Source organism: Manacus candei, unplaced genomic scaffold, assembly GCF_025592945.1.
Source record: "Manacus candei isolate 608988 ecotype Guabito, Panama unplaced genomic scaffold, ASM2559294v1 h1tg000078l, whole genome shotgun sequence".
NCBI lineage: Eukaryota > Metazoa > Chordata > Aves > Passeriformes > Pipridae > Manacus > Manacus candei.
The window spans coordinates 1,669,268-1,691,641 of record NW_026138126.1 but is presented as its reverse complement, the minus strand read 5'-3'; the positions used below and the strand labels follow the sequence as shown (position 1 = coordinate 1,691,641).

Here is a 22,374-nt window from a genome sequence, read left to right as displayed (position 1 = left end):
GAAACCCCTGCTAGCTTTCCTTGCCAGGCAGGGTTTCCCAAATTTCCAAGTGCAAGGCGTAGCAAGAAGGGTTTTTTTTTTCCCCTTGGTGTATAAACATTTTTTTCATTGGTGGTTTTTCACAGCTTTGGCTGCTGCTCTTAAACTCGGTGTCCTTGCTGAACACATTTCATGTGTGGAGGCTCTGGCAGGGGGGTTTTCCAGCAGACCTCTCACAAAGGAACCAACTCTCCATGTGGGAACAATGTGCCAGAATGGCTCTTTGTAGAACCCTGGAATCTCCTGAGCTGGAAGGGACCCACAAGGATCATCCAGTCCAACTCCTGCCCTGCACAGACACCCCAACAATCCCACCCTGTCCCTCAGAGCGTTGTCCAAACGCTCCTGGAGCTCTGGCAGCCTTGGGGGTATTTGTTTTTCAATCTGTGGCATGTTCTGTTTATCTCCCAAACACTTTTACCCTTTGTGGGGTTCTACCTCTGGGCAGGTTTCTGTGTTTCCACATGACTTTGTTCCAGGAGCAAAACCCCCTCCTTGGATGTTCTAACCTGGACAGAAAGAACCGACTCCTCCCTTGTGGGTGGGGGTGAAGTGCTGGGTTTAGGGCAGGACAAACGTGCTCAGGTGTCACTGTCTTATGGCATTACAGGGAATTTACAGCTGGAAGAGCAACAGGTTGTGGACTCCCCATCCCTGGAAGTGTCCAAGGCCAGGTTGGAGCAACCTGGTCTAGTGGAAGGTGTCCCTGCCCATGGCAGAGAGGAGAACTCATGAGCTTTAAGGTCCTTCCCAACCCAAACCATTCCATGAATCTAAACCATATTTTGCTATTTTACTGTAATATTTGAAATGCAGGGGAAGAAGCCCCAGGGTGAAATGAGGCCTGTTTGCTGAGCGTTGCTCTCCACGTGTGGTGGGAGTTGCTGTGTTGGTGTTGGATCTCACCCCAGCAGAGGGTGAAAACCTTCCTTGTCGCATTGTTTTCATGTCAAAACTCCCAGGAGCTGCCAGAGCAGGACCCTTCTGAATGTTTTAGCTGTAACTGCCCGGGCTGAAGGTAGAGCTGAGGGCCTGGTTGGGTCCCTGAGCCAGAGGAAGGTGTTGGTTGGGTGGCAGCAGCCCTGCAGCTGGGGACAAGCAGTTTGTCACTGTCCCTGTGACGTGGCTGGGGGGTTGTGGTGTGTCCTTGGCTCCCTGTTCATCAGCCTGACCTTTCCTTTGCAGTGTTATTTTTGTGAATAACTTTGCCTTTGGCCCTGAGGTGGATCACCAGCTGAAGGAGCGATTTGCAAACATGAAGGAAGGTAAATCCTGCTGGAAGTGTTTCTCTCTTGGGTTCCTGGTCCCTGTGGGAGCTGGGGTAGGAGGGGGGCTGTCAGAGCTGGGCTGGGGATTTGTTCTGTGCCTTGGGGCCAAGTGGCTGCACCACAGGGGTTATTTCTTGGGCTTTCTGCTTCCCACCTTAACACCTCCTCACACCTACCTGGCTCCTTGGAGGAGGGAGACTGTGGAGCAGAGTTGGGCTGGGAGGAGCTGCTGCTCCTTCCTTATCTCCCATGGGAACCTACAAACCATGCAACAGCCAAGGGCAAACCTCCTGGTTCCCTGGAAGTGTCCCAGGCCAGGTTGGACAGGGCTTGGAGCAACCTGGGCTGGTGGAAGGTGTCCCTGCCCATGGCAGGGGGTGGGACTGGATGAGCTTCCAACCCAACCCATTGCATGATTCCTGGCTGCAGAGGCTCTGCATAGCCAGTTTCTATATTTCCATGTGGAATTCAGTTGCTGGGTTCCCCTATTTGAAGTTGTCACATTTAGTGCTCGGTGTTAACCAATAAATAATGAAATAGGATTACACACTGATAAAATGTGGGTGTTGCCCAGGGAAGGGAACGGAGCTGGGAAGGGGCTGGAGCAGCAGGAGCAGCTGAGGGAGCTGGGGGGGCTCAGCCTGGAGAAAAGGAGGCTCAGGGGGGACCTTCTGGCTCTGCAACCCCCTGACAGGAGGGGGGAGCTGGGGGGGGGTCGGGCTCTGCTGCCAGGGAACAAGGGACAGGAGGAGAGGGAACGGCCCCAAGTTGTGCCAGGGGAGGTTTAGGTTGGAGATTAGGGAATATTTCCCCATGGGAAGGGTTATAAAGCACTGGCACAGCTGCCCAGGGTGGAGTCACCACCCCTGGGAGTGCTCAAACCACATTTGGACGTGGCCCTTGGGGACAGGGGTTAGTGGTGACCGTGGGGGAGGGTTGACAGCTGGACTTGCTGATCCTAAAGGTCTTTTCCCACCTTAAAAGAGCCACAATTCCATACAAACATGGCTGTTGGCCCTGGATGTCCTGGTGCTCCTTGGGAAGTTGCAGCCTGGGGGCACCCCCTGACCCCAGCATGGCCCTGCCTTGGCCCAGGGTGGCTTTTTTCTTTGCTCTTAACCACTGGGATAAGTAACAATTTTATTTGGCTGTGGCAGAAATTCCAAAAATAACTATTTCTGAAAAGAAAAATGTGTGGTGTGAACAAAGAATCTGTGGCTTCCCATGGCACAGCTTTGTGCTGAAATAAATAATGGGACTTTTGGGCTCTGTTGCAAACCATAAAACCCCCCAAATTAAGCTGTTTTCTTTAATTTTACTGGTTTGGTTTTTAATTTTTTAAACCTCTTTAATGGTGGCTTAAAAGCAGTGGCAAACTGGGGACAGTTCAAGCACTTTTTATAATGAAGAAACCTTATTTTTCTTTCCAGAACGTGCTCAGGCTCTGCCTTGGGCTGAATGACCCCAAATACCCATGAAATGGAGATTATGGCCTTTAAATAAAAGGGCTTTGGGGGCTTTTGTATAAAAGATCCCAACTTGGAAGGAGATAATTGAAATTTCTTTAGTTTGCCACTGAGAATCCATGTGCTCTTTCTTTTCCAAGTGTTTTAAATCTGTCATTTTAAAGTGATCCTTGAGGTGTCACCTCAAAGATTGACTTTCTTGGAGACTGTCAGAATGAGAATTAGCTAATTTATTCTTTTTAATGATATACAGGTGATAGTTTTATAGGGCTGCTCTTTAGGGCTCTGTCCCAGGTTATATTTAATAAGTAGTTATTTCTAGAACAAACCATGGAGCTGACTTTGCTTTGCTTTTTTTCCCTTTTCTTTTTCCAGGTGGGAGAATTGTGTCCTCAAAACCTTTTGCACCTCTAAATTTTAGAATTAACAGTCGAAACTTGAGTGGTATGGTTGTCCTTTTTATTGTTCCTTACAGTTGGGGGTTATTCATTATGTGAACATGTCTGGGGTGGGATTTTGTTTCATTATCTGAATGAATTATCTGGGGTTTTGTTGCTCTCAAGAGTTGTGTAAATAAGTAGTTTGTGCTCCTGGATTTTGGTGTTTGGACCATCAATGTGTCCCTGGCTGGGCAACTTTACAGGTGAAGAGAAATGAGGTGTTCAAGGGTGGATTCATCTCTTTGGCCACAAAGAGCTGCAGGGACTCCCAGGTTACACTGTGGCTGATTGAATCTGGCCAGGTGAACCCCACCAGTCATGATTCCTAAGGCTTGGAAGTTATGGAGCCAGGCTGGGAGAGCTGGGGGGTTCACCTGGAGGAGAGAAGGCTCCAGGGAGAGCTGAGAGCCCCTTGCAGGGCCTAAAGGGGCTCCAGGAGAGCTGGAGAGGGACTGGGGACAAGGGATGGAGGGACAGGACAAGGGGGAATGGCTTCCCACTGACACAGGGCGGGGTGAGAGGGGATATAGAGAAGGAATTCTTCCCTGTGAGGGTGGGGAGGGACTGGGATGGAATTCCCAGAGCAGCTGTGGCTGCCCCATCCCTGGAAGTGTCCCAGGCCAGGTTGGACGGGGCTTGGAGCAACCTGGGCTAGTGGAAGGTGTCCCTGCCCATGGCAGGGGGTGGCACTGGATGATCTTTAAGGTCCTCCCAACCCAAACCATCCCAGGATTCCCTCAAATGGTCACCTTTGAACTCCCTGTGTGCTGTACACTGAGCACACAACCCTCTCCCTGCACACCCAGACCCTGGAGCTTCTTTATTGCCAACAAAGTTTTGTGTTTTTCTCCTCTGAACACCCCAGACTTGAGATTTGCCAGTGTTGTCCTTTGCAGGGGCATGAACTGCAGTTTTTGAGGTTGTTAATGCCTCTTGTTGCTGGTTTTGCTTCTGAGCTGTTTTAAACTTCCATTGTTGGAATTGGGGTTGTGCTTTGCAGGGCCAGGAGTTGGACTCAGTGATCCTCGTGGGTCCCTTCCAGCTCAGCACATTCTATGTTCTGTGAAATTTCTCAAGGAAAAGAAGGATCCAAGCTGGGCTTTACACATATTTACTGTGTCCAGTGCAAAACATCCCCTAAATTGAAACCCCCCTTATTCCCCTCTCTGTGCAAACGTGGTGAGGAACTCACTGAGTTCCAGATCTCAAGCTGTGTTTGGTTTTGGCCTGACACTCCCCAACTGCTTTTCAAGAATAGGGATTTATGGACTGTCATGAAGTAAACTGTGCCCTTGGGAGTTATTTTTATTAGGCTGGAATTGTTGTGGATGTCCCACTCATCACATACCCAAACCTGCCCTTGGAAGCTCTTCTCTGGGGCATCTCTTGGTTTTGGACCTTATTAACCACTGGGTCCTGGCTTTGCCAGTCCTTTGGTACATGGACTTGAAAATAAAAGGGAAAAAAGGTGGAATGGTCCTCCTGGCACTGCTCAAAGCTCTGGGAAGCTGGAATCCTGCTGTCAGTTTGCCCGTGAGACAAAGAGCCCGAGCAAAGCTCAGCAGAGCTTGGGGAAATGCAGGAAGGCACCTGGGGAGGTTTCAGTTAAACCTGCCCACAAAAATCCATGTTTTTGGCCTCTCCAGCCTTTTCTTTCCTGGCTTCTGCCCAGTTCCTTATCTCTCTGCTACATTTGGGAGGCTGGGGCCAACACATGCTGCTCCTTTCACCTCATAAAGCCCTTTGTGACTGTCAGTGGAGCCAGATCTTTATCCCATTCCAGCTTTCACCCCACTGTGGATTCACTGGGAATGTTTTCTAGAACACTGAAGTTTTAGATATTAATGCTTAAAGGGAATGCTGATGTTAAAATTATATAGAAATAGGTAATTATAGAGATGGCTCAGCAAAAGGATTGATAACAACTTCCATAAGCAGGAAAATTCCAAGCACTCAGATAAAAGGACTTTGAAAGAAATCACCTTTGTGTGCTGCAAACAGGGAAAATTGTGGGAATAAATTTTAGATCCTAATCCCATTCTGTGTTTGGGAAATACCAATTTCAAATGAAACTGTGCTGAGCCTGGGGCTCATTGCAGTGTTAATGGCCTGTCCCAGGTGAGCCTTCCAGGGAAATGTCATCAGCCATGGCCAGTGTCCTGCACGTGCAGAGGAGGGAATGTCACTGGTGTCTTGATCTGAAGGATGAACAGTTAAATAATTTACAAAATACACTGGAAAAGAAAAGCTTTAAGAAACACCATTTCCCTCAATACCAGTTTTGTCCTTAGTCCTTCCATCTGGAAGAAGAAATGGAAATGTGGAAAGAGTTGGACTAACAAAAACAAGGATTAAAGTGTGGTTAAAATAGGGGTTGAGGTTGCTGAATCCCAAACCTTGCTTTTGGCCTCTTCTGGGTAATTTCTCTTTAATTAGAAGCATTCCAGAATTTCTCCACTGGCTCAGTGGTTATGGGGATGTTTGAGGCACATCCCATTGCTATTAATTGTGGAGAACAAAACAAATAGAGGCAAGAAAGCAAATACAAACCATGTTTGTGCCCAGTCCAAATATAGGGCCCAGTTTCCAGGGGCTGGGGATGTTCTGGGGCTGGGTCTGTCTGATTCAGTCCTCCTGGGCTGTTCTCTGAGACACAGTCCTGTCTGCTAAAAGCTTGCACTGGGTTGTAATTGCAGAGATAAAAGGTTGTTTTCTATGTTGTGATGCAGCAAGAGAAGAAGAAATTCCCTCTAAACTCACTGCAGTGCTTTTCTTTAGGATATGAACCCCAGATTTCCCTTTGGTGTTACCTGGTGGGTTCAGCTGAGTGGAACTGAGGCAGCTTTTCCCTTTGTTCCCACAGATATTGGCACTATAATGAGAGTTGTGGAGCTGTCACCACTGAAAGGATCTGTGTCCTGGACAGGGAAACCAGTCTCCTACTACCTGCATACTATAGACAGAACCATAGTGAGTATGGCCAGCCTGGGCAGCATTCCAGCTCCACTGCCTGGGGCTTGGGAATGGTTTTCCTGTTCCTTTGGGGATTTGCAGACCTGTAACACACCTACAAGGAGTGGTTGTGCAAACCACCCTGCAGGGCTTTGGCTGCTCCACACCCCCTGTGGGTATGGACAGTGCTCTGGGAATGCAGAGTCACAGATATAATTCCTTTAGAATCCTGGTCTTGTGCTCTGAGTGAAGTCTCTGTGTCTCTGGTTCTCCCTGTGCTCTGTGCTGCACACACCATTTCATTTGGTCCTGTTCAACCAGGAAATCTCAGTTTTAGGACCAGCCAAGCTCCACAACAACCCTGATGCATCCACTGGTTTTTTCCCTTCGTTTAAAGAAAACAAAAAAACTCCTGTAAAAATGAAACCTTTTGTGGAGGATTCCTTTATTGCACAGTAATTTTTTTTTTCAGTGTGATTGTGAGGCTGTTTTCCTCACAGTCTAACAGTGCTTTTGTTAAAGAAGAAGCCAGAGTGGAGATAAATGGTGGAGTACAAGGGTGCAGTGGAAATAACCTGGTTGCCAGTTCCCCTCTGCTGAGGGGAGATATGTGACACAAAGCCTTCAAACAAGGCCAGCCAGGGCTGGGGATGATAAACCCTTGTCGAGGTTGGATTATGTCCCGTTACACAACAGGCTGTGTGGCTGAAAAGAGTGAATGGGAATGGAGCTTATCAGGAGCAAACCAGTCAGAATTCTGCACTTCTGCGTTTGTTTTAAGCTGATATTTTATTCTGATGTGCTCAGCTGTCATGGCTCTGAAAACAACTCTCTTCTCTTTCTATTTTCAGCTTGAAAACTATTTTTCTAGTCTCAAGAATCCAAAACTCAGGGTAAGTTTCAATCATTCGCTGTAGAAAACTCAAAAACAAAGAAATGGAGCAGCCACTGAAGGATTTGGTCACAGATGCACAGAAGTGAGAGGAAATCAGATTTTCTTGATTAGGAAAGGGCAAGGAGCTGATTGAAGTGAAGCATCAGATGCCATCAAGCACTAATTCAATTATGTGCAGGGGATTCCTGGTGGAGGATTAGTGGGGCAGCCTCCAGGTGCTTTCACCTTGCACTGGAGGTCTCTGAGGAGCTGTTTCTTCATTAAAGGACTGGAATTAAAATGCCAGAGGATATTTGGGATGTGCAGGGCTGTGTTAATCTGAAGTAACCTGGGGCTGGAATTCCCAGGAAGAAAACCAAGTGAGGCCACTTCATTTCAAACTTGAGGTGGATGTTCATCTTCGGACTGGCCTGTTCAGAACAGACTCCTGGTCGCTCTGGAATTGGGTTATTTCAGGCTGTTAAATTCAAATTTGGGAGTAAAAAAACTTCTTGGGGTCAAAACCAAAAATGGCAGGACAACATCCATGAGATTCTGACCTCTCCTGCTGAGAACAGGGAGGCCCCAACCTGCCTGTTTGATGCTCTGGGTGAGAAGTTCAATCCCAGAGGTGATGGAATGGCCACAGTTCTGCAGATTAAATCCCACCTGGAAGGTGCAGGAAAGGCTTTGACTGAGCTCCTGGAAATTTCCTGTTGGAAAGAGTTGTTTTTTTTTCTCTGAGAGAAAAAGAGATTTTATTTTTTTCTGAGAGGTTTTCTCTGAAGGAGGAAATTTCCTGAGAAATTTCCTGAGAAAATCAACCTTAAGAGTTGCTGCTTTTGTTTTTATTGATGTCCTTGACAGATTTGGCTGAAGGTGAATGGGATGGTGATTAATGGCTTTGCCATTTCCAGTCATGTCAGGTTTTTAAAGTGATGTATCATAACATGAAAAGTTGCTGAAATATTTAATAATAATAAAAAACACAGCAAAAACCTCCAAAACATGATACAGGAGTGGGGTTGGGAAGGGAGAATATGGGAAGAGATTGGGATTTAATCCCTGGCTGGAGGTTTGAGGTAAGGAATGCAGTGCATTCACCTCCCTGTTCCCAACCAGTGCTGGGCATTTAAGTAATATAATAATTTAATATTCAAATTATATCAAAAATTACAAATATAAAAATATAAATATAGTCAGTATAATTTATAAATGCAAATACAATATAACTATAAATATCTAAAATTAAAAATATATAATATATAATATGAACATAATAGAAATAAAAATAATGCAACAATAGAATATTTAAATTAAATATATTAATATATACAATTATAAATATCTAAATAGAATTTTGATATGTTATAAGTATTACTATAATAGAAATATACAAATATATAATGTTTAGATAATTAAAATTAATTTGGCAATTGAATTAATATAATAATTTAATATTTAACTTATCTTTATAATAATAAATACAATCATAATTATAAATATATAAATAAATATAATTTATATATAAATTATAAATATAAATGTGATTATATAAATAATAAAAATGTATTATATTCTAGAATATTTATAATTAAAATATTAAACTGGTAATTGAAATAATATAATAATTTAATATTTAGTAATAAATAATAAGTTTTTTCCCTTTTCTTGTAGAAAACTAAGCTGGGAAACACAGTGATCTGTATTAAAATGTGATAAATATGCATGATATATATGTCAAATAAATATATATCTGTGTGAGACAAAGACAAATTCTGAACTGACCTGCTCTAAACCTTCGTGCAGGAGGAACAAGAGGCAGCTAGACGTCGTCAACAGAGGGAAAACAAGAGCAACACAACGACTCCAACCAAGGTTCAAGAAAACAAGGTGACCCTCCCACCTTTCCCTGCAGGGCACGAGTGTGCTGGGCCTGCCCCAGCTCGGGGGCAGCAGGGTGGGCACAGCAGGGTGGGCTCTGCAGGGTGGGCACAGCAGGGTGGGCACAGCAGGGTGGGCTCCACAGCAGGGTGGGCTCTGCAGGGTGGGCACAGCAGGGTGGGCACAGCAGGGTGGGCACAGCAGGGTGGGCTCCACAGCAGGGTGGGCTCTGCAGGGTGGGCTCTGCAGGGTGGGCTCTGCAGGGTGGGCTCTGCAGGGTGGGCACAGCAGGGTGGGCACAGCAGGGTGGGCTCTGCAGGGTGGGCACAGCAGGGTGGGCTCTGCAGGGTGGGCTCTGCCCTGGACACCTCAGCTGGGCCCAGAATACCGTGGAGGGAGTTCCTGAAGCTGCCCTGGGAGGTGCAGCAGTGACTGTGGCACAGAGGTGTTGGGGGATGGCTGGGGGGTGTCCCCTCAGCAGGAGCTCCCAGAGCTGTCCCCAGTCCCTTCTGCAGACACCCCGTTCCCCTCTCGCTCCCTCGTGGGATCCTGGGGGAGACGAGTGACTGTTCTGCCCAGAAATACAAAGTACTGAGGGTACTTTGACTTTTAAATGAGGTTCAGTTGAAGAATTTAGTCAGTAAATGATTAATAATCAGCTTTTCTTAGACAACAGGTTCAGATTTAGTGGCATCACAGAATGGTTTGGATTGGAAGAGACTTCGAAGCCCATCTCATCCCACCCCTGCCACGGGCAGGGACACCTTCCACCAGCCCAGGTGGCTCCAAGCCCTGTCCAACCTGGCCTTGGACACTGCCAGGGATGGGGCAGCCACAGCTGCTCTGGGAAACCTGTGCCAGGGCCTCCCCACCCTCACAGGGAACAATCCCTTCCCAGTATCCCACCTAACCCTGCCCTCCCTCAGCATTTTCTTTCCTGTAATGAACAAATCCAGAAGAGAATGATCACAACTCCTTGGAAACAACTCTTATCCCAAGCAAGTCCACTTCACTGGCAAACTATTAAACTACAGTGCATCAGTTTGCTTTCATAAAGTCATTAAGTGTACAGGCATTAAGGTATTATATATATTCTAAGGTATTAAGTTTAAAGTTATTGAACACAGTCATTAATGTTTGCTTAAAAGGAACTTTACATACGGGGGTAGAAATGACTTAAAGAGCTTTTGGCTTTTCCAAACCTCTCAGGATTCTGGTGCTGAGGAAGAAAAAGCTGCAGCAAACTCTGTCAAAAAGCCATCTCCCTCCAAGGCAAGGAAGAAGAAGCTGAGCAAGAAAGGCAGGAAAATGGCTGGGAGGAAACGGGGCCGCCCCAAGAAGATGAACCCGGCGAGCACCGAGCGCAAGACCAAGAAGAACCAAACTGCACTAGAACTTCTGCACGCCCAGACTGTCTCCCAGACATCTTCATCCTCTCCTCAGGGTGAGTTCAGGGGGCCTGCAGAAGTGTCTGAGCTCTGGCTGTGCTTGCAGGTCCTTTATTGCCAGGTGCAGTTTGGTTTTGTGTCATAAATTCCCTGTGTCCACCTGTAAGAGGTTGGCCTTGTTTGACTCCCCAAAGCTCCTCCATCACTGCCCTCCTCAAGTGGACAGGAGAGAGAAAATATATCAAAGGTTCCTGAGTTGAGATAAGCACAAGGAGAGATCCCTCACTGATCACCATCAACTTGGGGATATAAATTGAATTTATTACTAACAACATCACAGCAAGATAATGAGAAGTATAATAAACCTTAAAAACATCTTCTCCACCCCTCCCTCCTTCCTGGGCTCTCCCTCCTCCCCCCCAGCAGCACGAGGAGATGGGAATGAGGGTCAGGGTCAGTTTGTCACAGGTTGTTGCTGCTGCTGCTCAGGGAGAGGAGTTGGAGTCCTTCCCCTGCTCCAGCCTGGAGTCCCTCCCATGGGCAACAGTTCCCCATGAACCTCTCCAACATGAGTCCCTCCCATGGGCAACAGTTCCCCATGAACCTCTCCAACATGAGTCCCTCCCATGGGCAACAGTTCCCCATGAACTGCTCAAACATGAGTCCATCCCATGGGCTCAGTCCTTCAGGAACAGGCTGCTCCAGCCTGGGCTCCTCTCTCCGTGGGGCTGCAGCTCCGTGCCAGGACTCTGCTCCAGCAGGGGCTTCCCAGGGGTCACCTCCTCCTTTGGGCATCCCCTGCTCTGGAATGGGCTCCTCCATGTGCCTCAGGGGGGTCTCTGCACCCCCATGGCCCCCCATGTGCCTCAGGGGGGTCTCTGCACCCCCATGGCCCCCCATGTGCCTCAGGGGGGTCTCTGCACCCCCATGGCCCCCCATGTGCTGCAGGGGGGTCTCTGCACCCCCATGGCCCCCCACGTGCTGCAGGGGGGTCTCTGCACCCCCATGGCCCCCCATGTGCTGCAGGGGCACAGCTCCCTCCCCATGGGCTGCCCCAGGGGAACCTGAGCTCCAGTGCCTGGAGCCCCTCCTGCCCCTCCTCCTGCCCTGCCCTGGGGCCCTGCAGGGCTGTTCCTCTCCCATGTTCTCACTCTGCTCTCTGCACCCAATTCCATCTGCTCAATAACATTTTTCCCATCCTAAATACATTATCCCAGGGGTGTTCCCACTATCTCTGCTGGGCTCAGCCTTGGCCAGCAGCAGGTCCATCCTGGAGCAGCTGGAATTGGCTCTGCTGGACATGGGTGGAGCTTCTGGCAGCTGGTGACAGGAGCCACCCCTGTAACCCCCCTGCCACCAAACCCTGGGCACACAAAGCCCACACAGCCCAGAGCAAAGCTGCCCTTGGCATGGGGGTGATGGGGGGGGTCTGTCTGTGGGCACCTGCTCGAGCTCAGTGCTGGATCCCACAGTGTAAGTGCCATGGGGAAGCTGTTGTCCTTGCCCCAAACACTGACTTCAGGACCTGTCTCTGTGTCTCCCCAGATGCCTACAAGTCACCTCACAGCCCATATTACCAACTACCTCCTAAAGTACAGCGGCATTCGTCCAACCAGCTCCTGGTGACTCCCACCCCGCCTGCACTACAGAAGCTGCTTGGTAAGGCTGATTTACCACCTTGTTTGTCATGGGAACCCCCCCTTTGAGGTTCCTGAACGTGCAGTGAATCGAAGGGCTGATAATATCCACAGAGGAATGGTGTGCATGGAACAGGAGAGGGATGAGCTGCTTCCCACCTTCCCCACGTCCCTCAGCATCATCTCAAGGGCCCCTCTGCTGCTGCTCAAGTTGCTGTCTTGCTTTGCATTTGTTCTTTGGCATTGTTTCAGCTCTCATTTGGTCCCAAAGGCAATAAACTTGGGTTCAGTAGGAATCCAAACTAACTGTAAATGGAAATGGCCGGTCAGAAATCACTTTATTTGAAATGAAAAGACTCTCTTGTAATGAAATGGTAGGATCTTAGGGAACACCATTTCCTCACAAAACTCAGAGCCAATAAATGAGATGCTGTCTGAGATTTTGAGGCCACAAAGGTGTGGTTGGAAGGAAAAACTTGCAGGGTGTTTTTTTGGGTCTTCTGGTGTCAGTCCCCTCCCAGCTATTTATGCTTTGGTGTTGGGCAGGAGCCAGTTTAGGATCCTCTGGGAATCTGATGTAATGGTCCTGTCTGTGTAGAGACCAAGGGCATCTGTGATGTCCTTAACTTCTGTTCTCTTGCTGTGGTGTCTTAGTTTAGGCTGATTTCTTTCTGTAGAGAAAGAGAGAGGAAAACAGTGATTGAGAGGGACATTTTGTGGCTGGGTGGGGGAGAATGACACTTGTCTGGACGAGGCTTTATTGCAGAAGTCTGTAGACCATGTTTGTGCAGCAGACTGGGCTTAGTCCTGTCATTGGCCTTTAATGCTGGAAGGGCTGGGGTCATTGCTGGAGATCAAGGATAATGAGAAGGGGAGAGTAACTTGGGTGTAGAGCTCATGTGTCTGTGTGGAGGGAGGAGCAGGAGGAGAACAGGCCCTGTGTGTGGTGCTGGGAGGGTGACAGTCTGAGCTCAGGGCTGGTTTGGGCTCCTGCAGCTCATCTCTTTTATTGTTTCTACTTACAAAGACCTCAAATCCCTCAGCTCCTCTCCTCATGCAGACACACCACTGACACCCAGCACCTTCTCTGCCTGCTGGAGTGTGTTGTCATGGCTTCCACTGGTTCCTGTTCTGAGGAGCTGATGGATCCAAGAGCTCCCCTGGCACCAGGAGATGGATTTCCAGCATGTTCTAAATCCAGCTTTAATGGCTTGGCCTGACTTACAGTCCAAATCAAAAGAAAGCAAAGTGGGGAGAGGTGGCAGGGGAGCAAACAGGGGTAAGTAGGATTATTGCTCTTATTCTCTGTTGGAATTCATCATCTCCTGGTTTCTTTTGCAGACTCTTTTAAGATCCAGTACATGCAGTTCATGGCTTACATGAAAACCCCTCAGTACAAAGCAAGTCTGCAACAGTTACTGGAGCAGGAAAAGGTAGGTCTCATTTTGAGCATTTCTAAACAAAATTACCAGACTGTGAAGTACCTTCAGTGTGGGGAAGAATGCTGGGCATGGGAACTGTGGACACTTGGAGCAGAGCTGCACCAGGCCAGGGATAAAGGCTCTGCCAGAGTCCTGCTTAGGCTGAATGACTGTTTGGGCATCTTATTGCAAACTCAGTCACTCTTTGTGTGCTTAAATCTGCAACCTGGGAGAGAAACCCATCTCCTCTGTCCTCTGTGCCTTCCCCCTGATAAGACTGACTCGGAATCATGGAATGGTTTGGGTTGGAAGGGAACTTAAAGCCCATCCAGTCCCACCCCCTGCCATGGGCAGGGACACCTTCCACTAGCCCAGGTTGCTCCTTTGATCCAACCTGGCCTTGGACACTTCCAGGGATGGGGCAGCCACAGCTTCTCTGGGCAACCTGTGCCAGGGCCTCCCCACCCTCACAGGGAAGAATTCCTTCCCAATATCCCATCCAACCCTGCCCTCTGGCAGTGGGAAGCCATTCCCCTTGTCCTGTCAGTGTCTGCCCATATAAAAAGCCCCTTTCCCTCCTTTTTATAAACCTTTAGGCCCTGGAAGGGGCTCTCAGGTCTCCCTGGAGCCTTCTCTCCTCCAAGTGAGCCCCCCAGCTCTCCTGGCTCCAGAGCAGGGGGGCTCCAGCCCCCCATTCCAGGGATGTTCCACCATGGAAGCAGGAGGGGCTCAGACTGGAATAAGCTCCTTTCCCACAAGGAGAATCCACCCCAAAAACTCTCCACACATCAAACCCTTCTTTAAACCCTTGGAGCATCTCTGTGGCCCTTCATTCATTTAAATTTACCAGGTCATGGGCTGGAATTCATGGAAAGGCAAGGAAAGCCCTGGAGCTGGCAGGGGGATGTTTCTCTGCTGTGGAACCACCAGCAGAGGGAGGAAATTTCCTGCCTAAAGCTCTTCTTGTATTGCTTTATCTCAGTTCTGAATGTCTTATTTGCTGTATCAGTCAGCTCTGATGAGAGAGACTGCCTGGTGCTGTGGAGGAACCTTTCCCAGTAATGCTCAACAATAAACTTTAACTTACAGTTAAAGCCTTCCAGGGCCTAAAGGGGCTCCAGGAGAGCTGGAGAGGGACTGGGGACAAGGGATGGAGGGACAGGACAAGGGGAATGGCTTCCCAGTGCCAGAGGGCAGGGATAGATGGGATATTGGGAAGGAATTGTTGGCTGTGAGGGAGGTGAGGCCCTGGCACAGGTTGCCCAGAGCAGCTGTGGCTGCCCCATCCCTGGCAGTGTCCAAGGCCAGGTTGGATCAAAGGAGCAACCTGGGCTAGTGGAAGGTGTGCCTGCCCATGGCAGGGGTGGGATGGGATGAGCTTTAAGGTCCCTCCCAACCCAAACCAGTCTGGGATTCTGTCCCATTCCAGCTGTTGGTGGTCCCTGTGGAAGCTTTGCTTTGCTCTGTGGCCTCTGTGAAGTGCCAGCATAAAGAAATGGGGTTGGTTCCTGGGGGTTTCCATGCTGGGAACTCTCTTTCCAGTTGAGAGGGTTGTGCCACCCTGTTCCTGGCTGGGAGCTGATTCATCTGGGGTGGTGTTCCTGCAGACCTTTCTCCTGTGCTTGTTTCCATTTGGTTTCACAGTCCATCAGCACTTTGAATTTTCCTCTTTCTCCTTCAACAGCAGATTTTTTGCTTGATCTGCACTTGTCAGGAAAGTCAGCACGAAGGGAACTTGCCTTGCACAAAGGGAGGGATGGGGTGCAATTCTTGTGCCCTACACTGAGAAAAGTCATCCCTTGGGGTGTGTGTCCAACAGCTGTTCCAGACTTTTAAACGTTAAAATGAAGAATTCACTATGAAAATGTTTTTAATGGGGTGTTGCATGGCAAATTAAACCTCACAGAGGCAGAACTTGGCTGGGTAAGGGGCTGTGTGGGGTTTATTCCATAACTCTCTCTTACTATAAGGGTTTGAAGTACAAGAAAAATATTTCTGTAACAATTTTAAAAGAAGCTGCTGGTTCCCAGCCTGCCCTTAGATGGAGCTGTCAGTCCCTGCATGGCCTGGAAGGGCTCAATGAGGTGTCTGATGTTGAAAACAAAGATGGTTTTCAGCATCAGCTCTGCAGGGACTCAGCTCTTTCCCAAGCCAGTGGGAGCTGAGTGCCAGAGCTGGGTTTTCTTGCACGTGTGGGACTTGCCAGCACTGCTCCTTCCCTGCTTGGGATCAGAGTCATGGAACCACTGAGGCTGGAAAAGATCAAGGTGCTTTTTGCCCTTGTTCTCCACTTTTTTGGGATCAGTGCCTCAGTGTCTGCACAATTCCTGCTTGGCCTCAGCAGCAGAAGCTGGAGAACAGGGGGATCTCCAGAGCTCTTTCCTTGCTGCCTCATCCTTTATCCATCCTTGGATAAATGAGGCTCTTCAACCAGTCCTGCCCTGCCTTTTGCTGCTCACCCAGTGTGTGGCCATGGAGTGAGTGAGCAGGAATGTTCTGGGCAGGGAATGTGCTGGGAGTGGGTCGGGTGACCCCCTGAAGTTATTGTGGCACGAGTAGTACAACTGGTTTGGCTTATTTATGACTTTCTTCCTCCCTCCCCCTCAGTGTATTTTCATTTACTGCATCTCTTCCATGAATGTTGTACAGGGAAAAGGAATTGGGACTCTGGGGATTTAGATCCAGTTCCCAGTTTGGTAACAGATTACATACAGATAATCTTTCCCAGTGCTGTTTCTGCCCTGGCTGATGTGATTATTGCTGCTGCTTTACAGTGCACTGGGAGGATAAAAATGAGTTTTTAGGAATTTCTTGATTGTATTTTACCAGAGAGCAGGAAAAAAACCTCCTTAAAAGCTCTTTTCAGCTGACTTAACTTCCCCAGGTATCCCACAGTAACAAACAGAGGGTCACAGGAGGGGGAGCTGGGGGAGCTCAGGAATCTCCTCAGAGCTCAGGTTCACTCCCAGTGTGCTACACAAATCAGGTGTGAACATCTTCCTGAGATGGACCGTGCTGCAGCTGGTGCTCAGTGTGTGTTTTCTCACTGTTCCCTCGTGCAGGAGAAGAATGCCCAGCTCCTGGGCACAGCACAGCAGTTGTTCACCCACTGCCAGGCCCAGAAAGAGGAAATCAAAAGGCTCTTCCAGCAGAAGCTCGATGAGGTGACCCTGGGGGGGGGTGGGACTGGTGCTCTGAGTCAGCTGTGTGCAAACATTTGTGGCAAAGCTGAACAAGACCAGGGCAGTCTGAGGCCTTCAGCCTCTGTTTTGCTGCAGATCAGGCTCAGCAGTGTGGGATTTGTGTCACACTCTGGGTGTGTTCTGTCCTCGCTGTTGGGATTGTTGTGGGTCACTCTGTGTCCCAGGGAAGGGGGACAGGCCACAGACATGTGATGTTCAGTGCAGGATTCATCCCCTGCTGCTCCAACAAACTCTGTGTTGCCAATGCAAGCTCAGAGGAAAATGTGGGGGCTCTCCACAAAAATAGTATTATTTTGGCTGCAAGACCCTAAATGCCTATTTTAAAGTCAAATAGTTGGAAGAGCAGCTCCAAGGTACTTCTGTCCTTCCTTGTTGTCCCTGAGCAGTGACAAAGTGCCTTGGAGAATGTTCCTGTGGGCTGCCCAAGCTCTCCAGATCTCCCCAGTGCCCCTTTGGAATGTGACAGTTGTCTGGAATTACTGACTGATCCTTCTCACTCCTCATCTCGTAGTTGGGAGTGAAAGCTCTGACATACAACGACCTGATCCAGGCTCAGAAGGAAATCTCTGCTCACAACCAGCAGCTGAAGGAACAGACCAAGCAGCTGGAGAAGGACAACAGTGAACTCAGGAACCAGAGCTTGCAGCTGGTGGGTACAGCCCCTGGGCTGAGCAGGGGGGTGCTGCTCTTTGTGGAGGGCAGGGTGTGGGCTGGGGCTGAACAACCACCCACCCTCTGTTACAGAAGAATTCAGGGGGACCTTTTTCGGTGACTTTTCTTGGTCTCTGAGCACATGCTGAGGTGACAGTTGGCTTTGGCAAGCTGTGTCCCTGAGCAGCTCTGGGTGTCACTGGGGTTTGTACAGGGCTTCCTTTGGCCAACACTCTTGGGGTTAGTTCTATAACTCACACTGTTATAGAATCATGGAATCATTAAAGTTGGAAAAGACCTTTAAGATCATCAAATCCAACCTTCAGCACCTCCCCAAGTGCCACATCCACACATTGTCTGAACACTCCCAGGGATGGTGACTCCACCACTGCCCTGGACAGCCTGTGCCAAAGCTTCACCACCTTTTTGGTGAATAAATTTTCCCTGATATCCAACCTAAACCTTCCCTGGTACAACTTGGGTCTGTTCCCTCTCCTCCTGTCCCTTGTTCCCTGGGAACAGAGCCCGACCCCCCCCAACTCCCCCCTCCTGTCAGGGGGTTGCAGAGCCAGAAGGTCCCCCCTGAGCCTCCTTTGCTCCAGGCTGGGCCCCCCAGAAAGTAGAAGAAGGAAAATCTGGGTGTGGACACAGTGAGGGTGGGTGGCAACACTATTTTTAATAAGACCCAAACTACCTTCTGCCACCCCCTGGGGGGACACAGGACCGAGGTGGGAGGGTTTTTCAACAGGCCAAGAAGCTTCTTGCACATCCACTGCAAGGTCCATGGCTGTCAGCTGTGTCTGGGGTGGTGGGAAGAGGGGGAAGGTGTTGTTTGATGTGTTTGTGCCCTGTCTCTGCAGCTGAAGGCTCGGTGTGAGGAGCTGAAGCTGGACTGGTCAACGTTGTCCCTGGAGAATTTGCTGAAGGAGAAGCAGGCGTTGAAGAACCAGATTTCTGAGAAGCAAAAGCACTGTTTGGAACTGCAGGTAGAGAGCAAGAAACAAAGTCGAGTCACCAGCTGGGGGCAGCTCTTGGGCAATGGGCAGTTAGGGGTGTTACACCAAAGGTGATGGTAAAGGAGAAACCAGGGACTGCTTTTTTCCCCCTTTTTTCCCTTTCTTTTTTTTCTCTTCTTTTTTTTTTTATTGTTCCAGAGATTAATCTTTTTGTTAGAGTATTTTAGTAAAAACTTCCTTTTAAAGGAAGTAGATGCTATGTCCTGATTCCTGGGTAATGCTGTGGAAGAAGGAATTGTGGTTTACAATTACATATAATTAAAAAACATGACTTGATAGAAAGAAAGGTCCTGGTTGGCTGAATGTGTGGTTTGATGTCTCAATTTAGGAATAACAGAACCCCAGAATGGTTGGGTTGGAAGGGAACTCAAAGCCCATCCAGTTCCATCTCCTGCCATGGGGCAGGGACACCTTCCACTATCCCAGGTTGCTCCAACCTGACCTTGGACACTTCCAGGGATGGAGTGGGAACCAGTTCCCACAGAATGGCACTTACCATAGTGACAAGAAATTAAACTCCTTTTTGTGAAGAGCTTTTCTTTCCCTGTGAAATTGGCTCTAGAGTTATTCCAGCCTTTTGCTGGATGCCTTTGCATGGGGTGACTGTTCCCTTCAATGACTGGCAATACTGAGTTTCTGTCTATATAAGTGTACATATTCTCTCTATGTAAGTTGGAGATGTTTTATGTTTGGTTTCAAGATCTGGAAAGTTCTTTCCCAGAGCCTCTGAGCCATTCCCCTCACCTGGGCCTTTTGGTCTAAAGTTGAAATTAATGTCTCAGATTTTGGGTCCCTTGTCCTGCCTCGTTGCCAGAAACGGGGACACTTTTCCTGAGAAGCACGTGGAGGCAAAGCTCTGATGGAATGTTAGATGTGTGCTAGAACATGTGATGGAATTGTCAGGAGTGGTCTTTGGTCACTGCTCTCCTCTCCATGTCCAGATCAGCATCGTGGAGCTGGAGAAGAGCCAGCGGCAGCAGGAGCTGCTGCAGCTCAAGTCGTACACGCCGGCGGAGGAGCCCCTGTCCCAGCTGCACAGCAAAGCCCCCCTGGGCCGGGAGCCCGAGGCCGAGCACGGCCGGTTCCAGCTGGAGCTGGAGTGCTCCAAGTTCCCCCTGGCCCAGGTGAACGGGATGAGCCCCGAGCTGTCCATGAACGGCCACGCCACCCCCTACGAGCTGCAGCACCTGGGCCGCGCCTCGTCCAAGCAGAACACCCCCCAGTACCCCCCCTGCCACCTGGAGCACGACATCGTGCCCTGCACCCCCAGCCACGGCAGGCAGAAGGCAGACAAGGTGACCAGCCTGGCCCTCCCTGACTACACCAGGTTTTCCCCAGCTAAAATAGCACTAAGGAGACACTTGAACCAAGACCACGGAGTCAACGGGAAGGCGACGGCCAGTGAGATACAGAGGTGAGGGGGGTGATGGGAAGGAGGGGGTTTAATAATTTGGGGGTTTATTTGGATTGTGGAAAAATATTTTTCAAAGGGGAGGTTTCTGTATTTTAAAAAGTTTTGTTTCAAGAAAACAAAAACTGTCAACTTCTGGAGTAAACAAGATGAGCTTTGAGTTTGGCACAGGAATTCCTTGCAAGGGAAAAGTCATTAGTTTTTGTGTCCTAATAATTGTGTGTTTCCATTCCAGAGCTGAGCATGTCAAAGAGAATGGCCTTACATACCCAAGCCCTGGAATTGCAAATGGCATAAAGCTGAGTCCTCAGGAAACTCGGCCCTCTTCCCCAGCGGCCTTACCCAGTGCAGGAGAGAAGGTGAGGGATGTGCTCCCCCTGGGAGAACAAAGGGAGGCTTGGCAGGACTAGGGAATGCAGGAATGGGGCCAGCTTGGCCTGGAAATGGCACAAAAGACAGCAGGTGGGGTGCAATAAAATAATAATAAACTGGAGTTGGTTAGGGGAAGAGGAAGATGTGCTTCCTCTGAAGTACTGGTTTGCATGTGACCTGCACCAGGAAAGCAGTGGGACTTTTTTGACCTGGCAGTGTCTGCTTGAATTTGGAAAGTAGTGTCTTTCTTAGTCATAAAAAGTAACAAAAGAATGGTCCCTGCAATTGGGCCAGCCCTGGATCATACTGGGGCTCATCTCAGAGCAACAGGTGCCTCCAGGAGCAGGTTGGTTACCATGGAATTGTCATGGCCACTCCAGAGGGCTCGGGGTATGAATTCTGTCATCTTTTCACAGAGCTCTAAGCAAACCACAGGGAAATGAGCACCTAAGGCATCCTTTTCCTGAGGCTTGGGGCCAGCAGTGCTGTAATTCCCAGGTTTCTGTGCTGTGGGATGTTGCTTTCCCAGGAGCCTGGTGCTCTTCCATCCCTGCCCTGCCTGTGCTGTGCAGTCAGTGTGTGATTGTTTCCAAAAGGAGGGGGAATGACACAAAGACAGGAACAAGCAGATTATCATTAGCTTAAAAAACCTTTTCAGCAAGAACATGTGAAGGAACTTGGCTTTTTCTTTTTGATTTACAGGTTTTGAGAGAGAGAACCTCTGTGAGTAATGGAGAAACTATCACCAGCCTCCCTATCAGTATTCCTCTGAGCACAGTGCAGCCCAATAAACTCCCTGTTAGTATCCCTCTGGCCAGCGTAGTCCTACCTAGCCGTGTTGAGAAGGTGGTGAGTAAGGGATTGTCAACACTTTCCATCCCTAACCAAAACCCCAGTGGGCAGGAATGGGGGTGCTGAGCCCCAGGAACCTTCACTGGGCTCCTCCTGGCTGTGTGACCCTCGGGGCTGGGGCTGCTCGGAGCTTCTGGAAGTTTTCCCTTTCCTGGGTCTCTGGGGCTGGGGGGATTTCAGCCAGGGAGGAAAGGGAAGGACATGCCTCAGGGCATCCTGGGCTTGAGAGTCTGGCTGGGTGGAAAAGCCTGAGAGTGGCAGTGGAAGCAGAGAGTTGCACGTGGCAGTTTGTTCTCAGCCCCTCCTCTGTGCAGGAGCCTGGAAGGGGAATGGTTCTGCCTCAGTCACCCCAGAGCTGTTTGTTCTCAGCACACGTGTGGAGGATGGGCTTGAACAGCACCTTGGGGCTATGAGACCTGGTGTGTGAGTGCCTGCTCTGCAGCAGAGAACTTTTGGGGCCATCTCTGTTTGACCTGTGACAAGTCCGTGCCTCTCTCAGTGGAAGAGGAATTTAAAATAGTCCAGTTTCTCCCCCAAGTGTTACAGTAGAGAACTGGGAAGTGTTTGCTGCTCTCACTGAGAGCTGTGAGTTCAGAGTCCATTCCTAGATGCCTGTCTTACAATCCCAGAGTGGGAAAGCTGGACTTGGTTCACAGTGTTGAATCCATTACATTTTTCCAGCTGAAGACTCCTGGTTTTAGCAGAACCACTGCCCAGCTCTGAGCAGAACCTGTGTGTCCTCAGGGAGAGAGAACGTCAGCCCTGGATGGCACCAATCCCTCCAACACACTGTTGGCTCAGGCTGCCATTTCACAGGGGTTTTCCCTGCTTTAGGAAAACCCCCTCGGGGAGTGTCCCAGAGAACGTGGCCTGAAGCACCTCATGTTCAGTTTGGGGTTGTTTGGGGGAACTTTGTGTGGCCAGGACTGGGGACAGGATGCAACCTTTAGGTTCTTCCCTGCTGCCTGTGAAGCAGTGGGATGAGGCATTCCTGCTCTGATGGGCCCTAAATATTCTGGGATGCTAAGCCTGCCCTCCCTCTCTGCACGGGGTCTGCTGTGTGCTGGCCACTGCTGCAGTGGAATTAATCACAATATTTCTGTCCCAAAACATTCTGATCCACGTTTTCCTCAAAACAACCGAAATCTGGGACATGTAGGAAGCAGAGCCACTTCCTGAGGTAGAACTGGTGCATGTGAATTTGGTTTAAACTGTGGGTTTTTGCTGTTTGCTGTACTGAAATGCCTGTTTCTCTCCCCAGAGAAGCACACCTAGCCCAGTTCATCAGAGCAGAGACTCAGCAACACTTGAAAAGCAGATTGGTGCTAGTTCTCATAATGGCATAAGCAATGCTGCTGGAAACAAGCCTCTGGCTTTGGCTACCTCAGGTAACACCTCCCCTGTGCACAGGTGCTCTCGTGTGGGGACAGCTCCCAAATGCTCCCAGCTGAGTTTTCCCAGCACTTCTTGTCAGGTCCTTCAGGCAGTGCTGGGTGAATG

The 22,374-nt window shown here is 49.2% G+C and overlaps 1 protein-coding gene across 5 annotated transcripts in view; it reads left to right on the top strand.

The window, feature by feature from the left end:
• The window catches only part of DOT1L (DOT1 like histone lysine methyltransferase), a 77,824-nt gene that overhangs the window by 37,410 nt on the left and 18,040 nt on the right, over positions 1-22,374 (top strand). For all 5 annotated transcript variants that reach the window (XM_051810569.1, XM_051810570.1, XM_051810568.1 and 2 more), the window contains exons 9-23: positions 1,225-1,304; positions 3,149-3,217; positions 6,077-6,183; positions 7,017-7,058; positions 8,849-8,932; positions 10,133-10,367; positions 11,857-11,970; positions 13,290-13,381; positions 16,432-16,533; positions 17,084-17,221; positions 18,084-18,209; positions 19,181-19,653; positions 19,886-20,009; positions 20,725-20,871; positions 22,136-22,262. In XM_051810569.1, the coding sequence (XP_051666529.1) occupies positions 1,225-1,304; positions 3,149-3,217; positions 6,077-6,183; positions 7,017-7,058; positions 8,849-8,932; positions 10,133-10,367; positions 11,857-11,970; positions 13,290-13,381; positions 16,432-16,533; positions 17,084-17,221; positions 18,084-18,209; positions 19,181-19,653; positions 19,886-20,009; positions 20,725-20,871; positions 22,136-22,262 (2,060 nt within the window). The remainder of the gene's footprint in view (positions 1-1,224; positions 1,305-3,148; positions 3,218-6,076; positions 6,184-7,016; positions 7,059-8,848; positions 8,933-10,132; positions 10,368-11,856; positions 11,971-13,289; positions 13,382-16,431; positions 16,534-17,083; positions 17,222-18,083; positions 18,210-19,180; positions 19,654-19,885; positions 20,010-20,724; positions 20,872-22,135; positions 22,263-22,374) is intronic.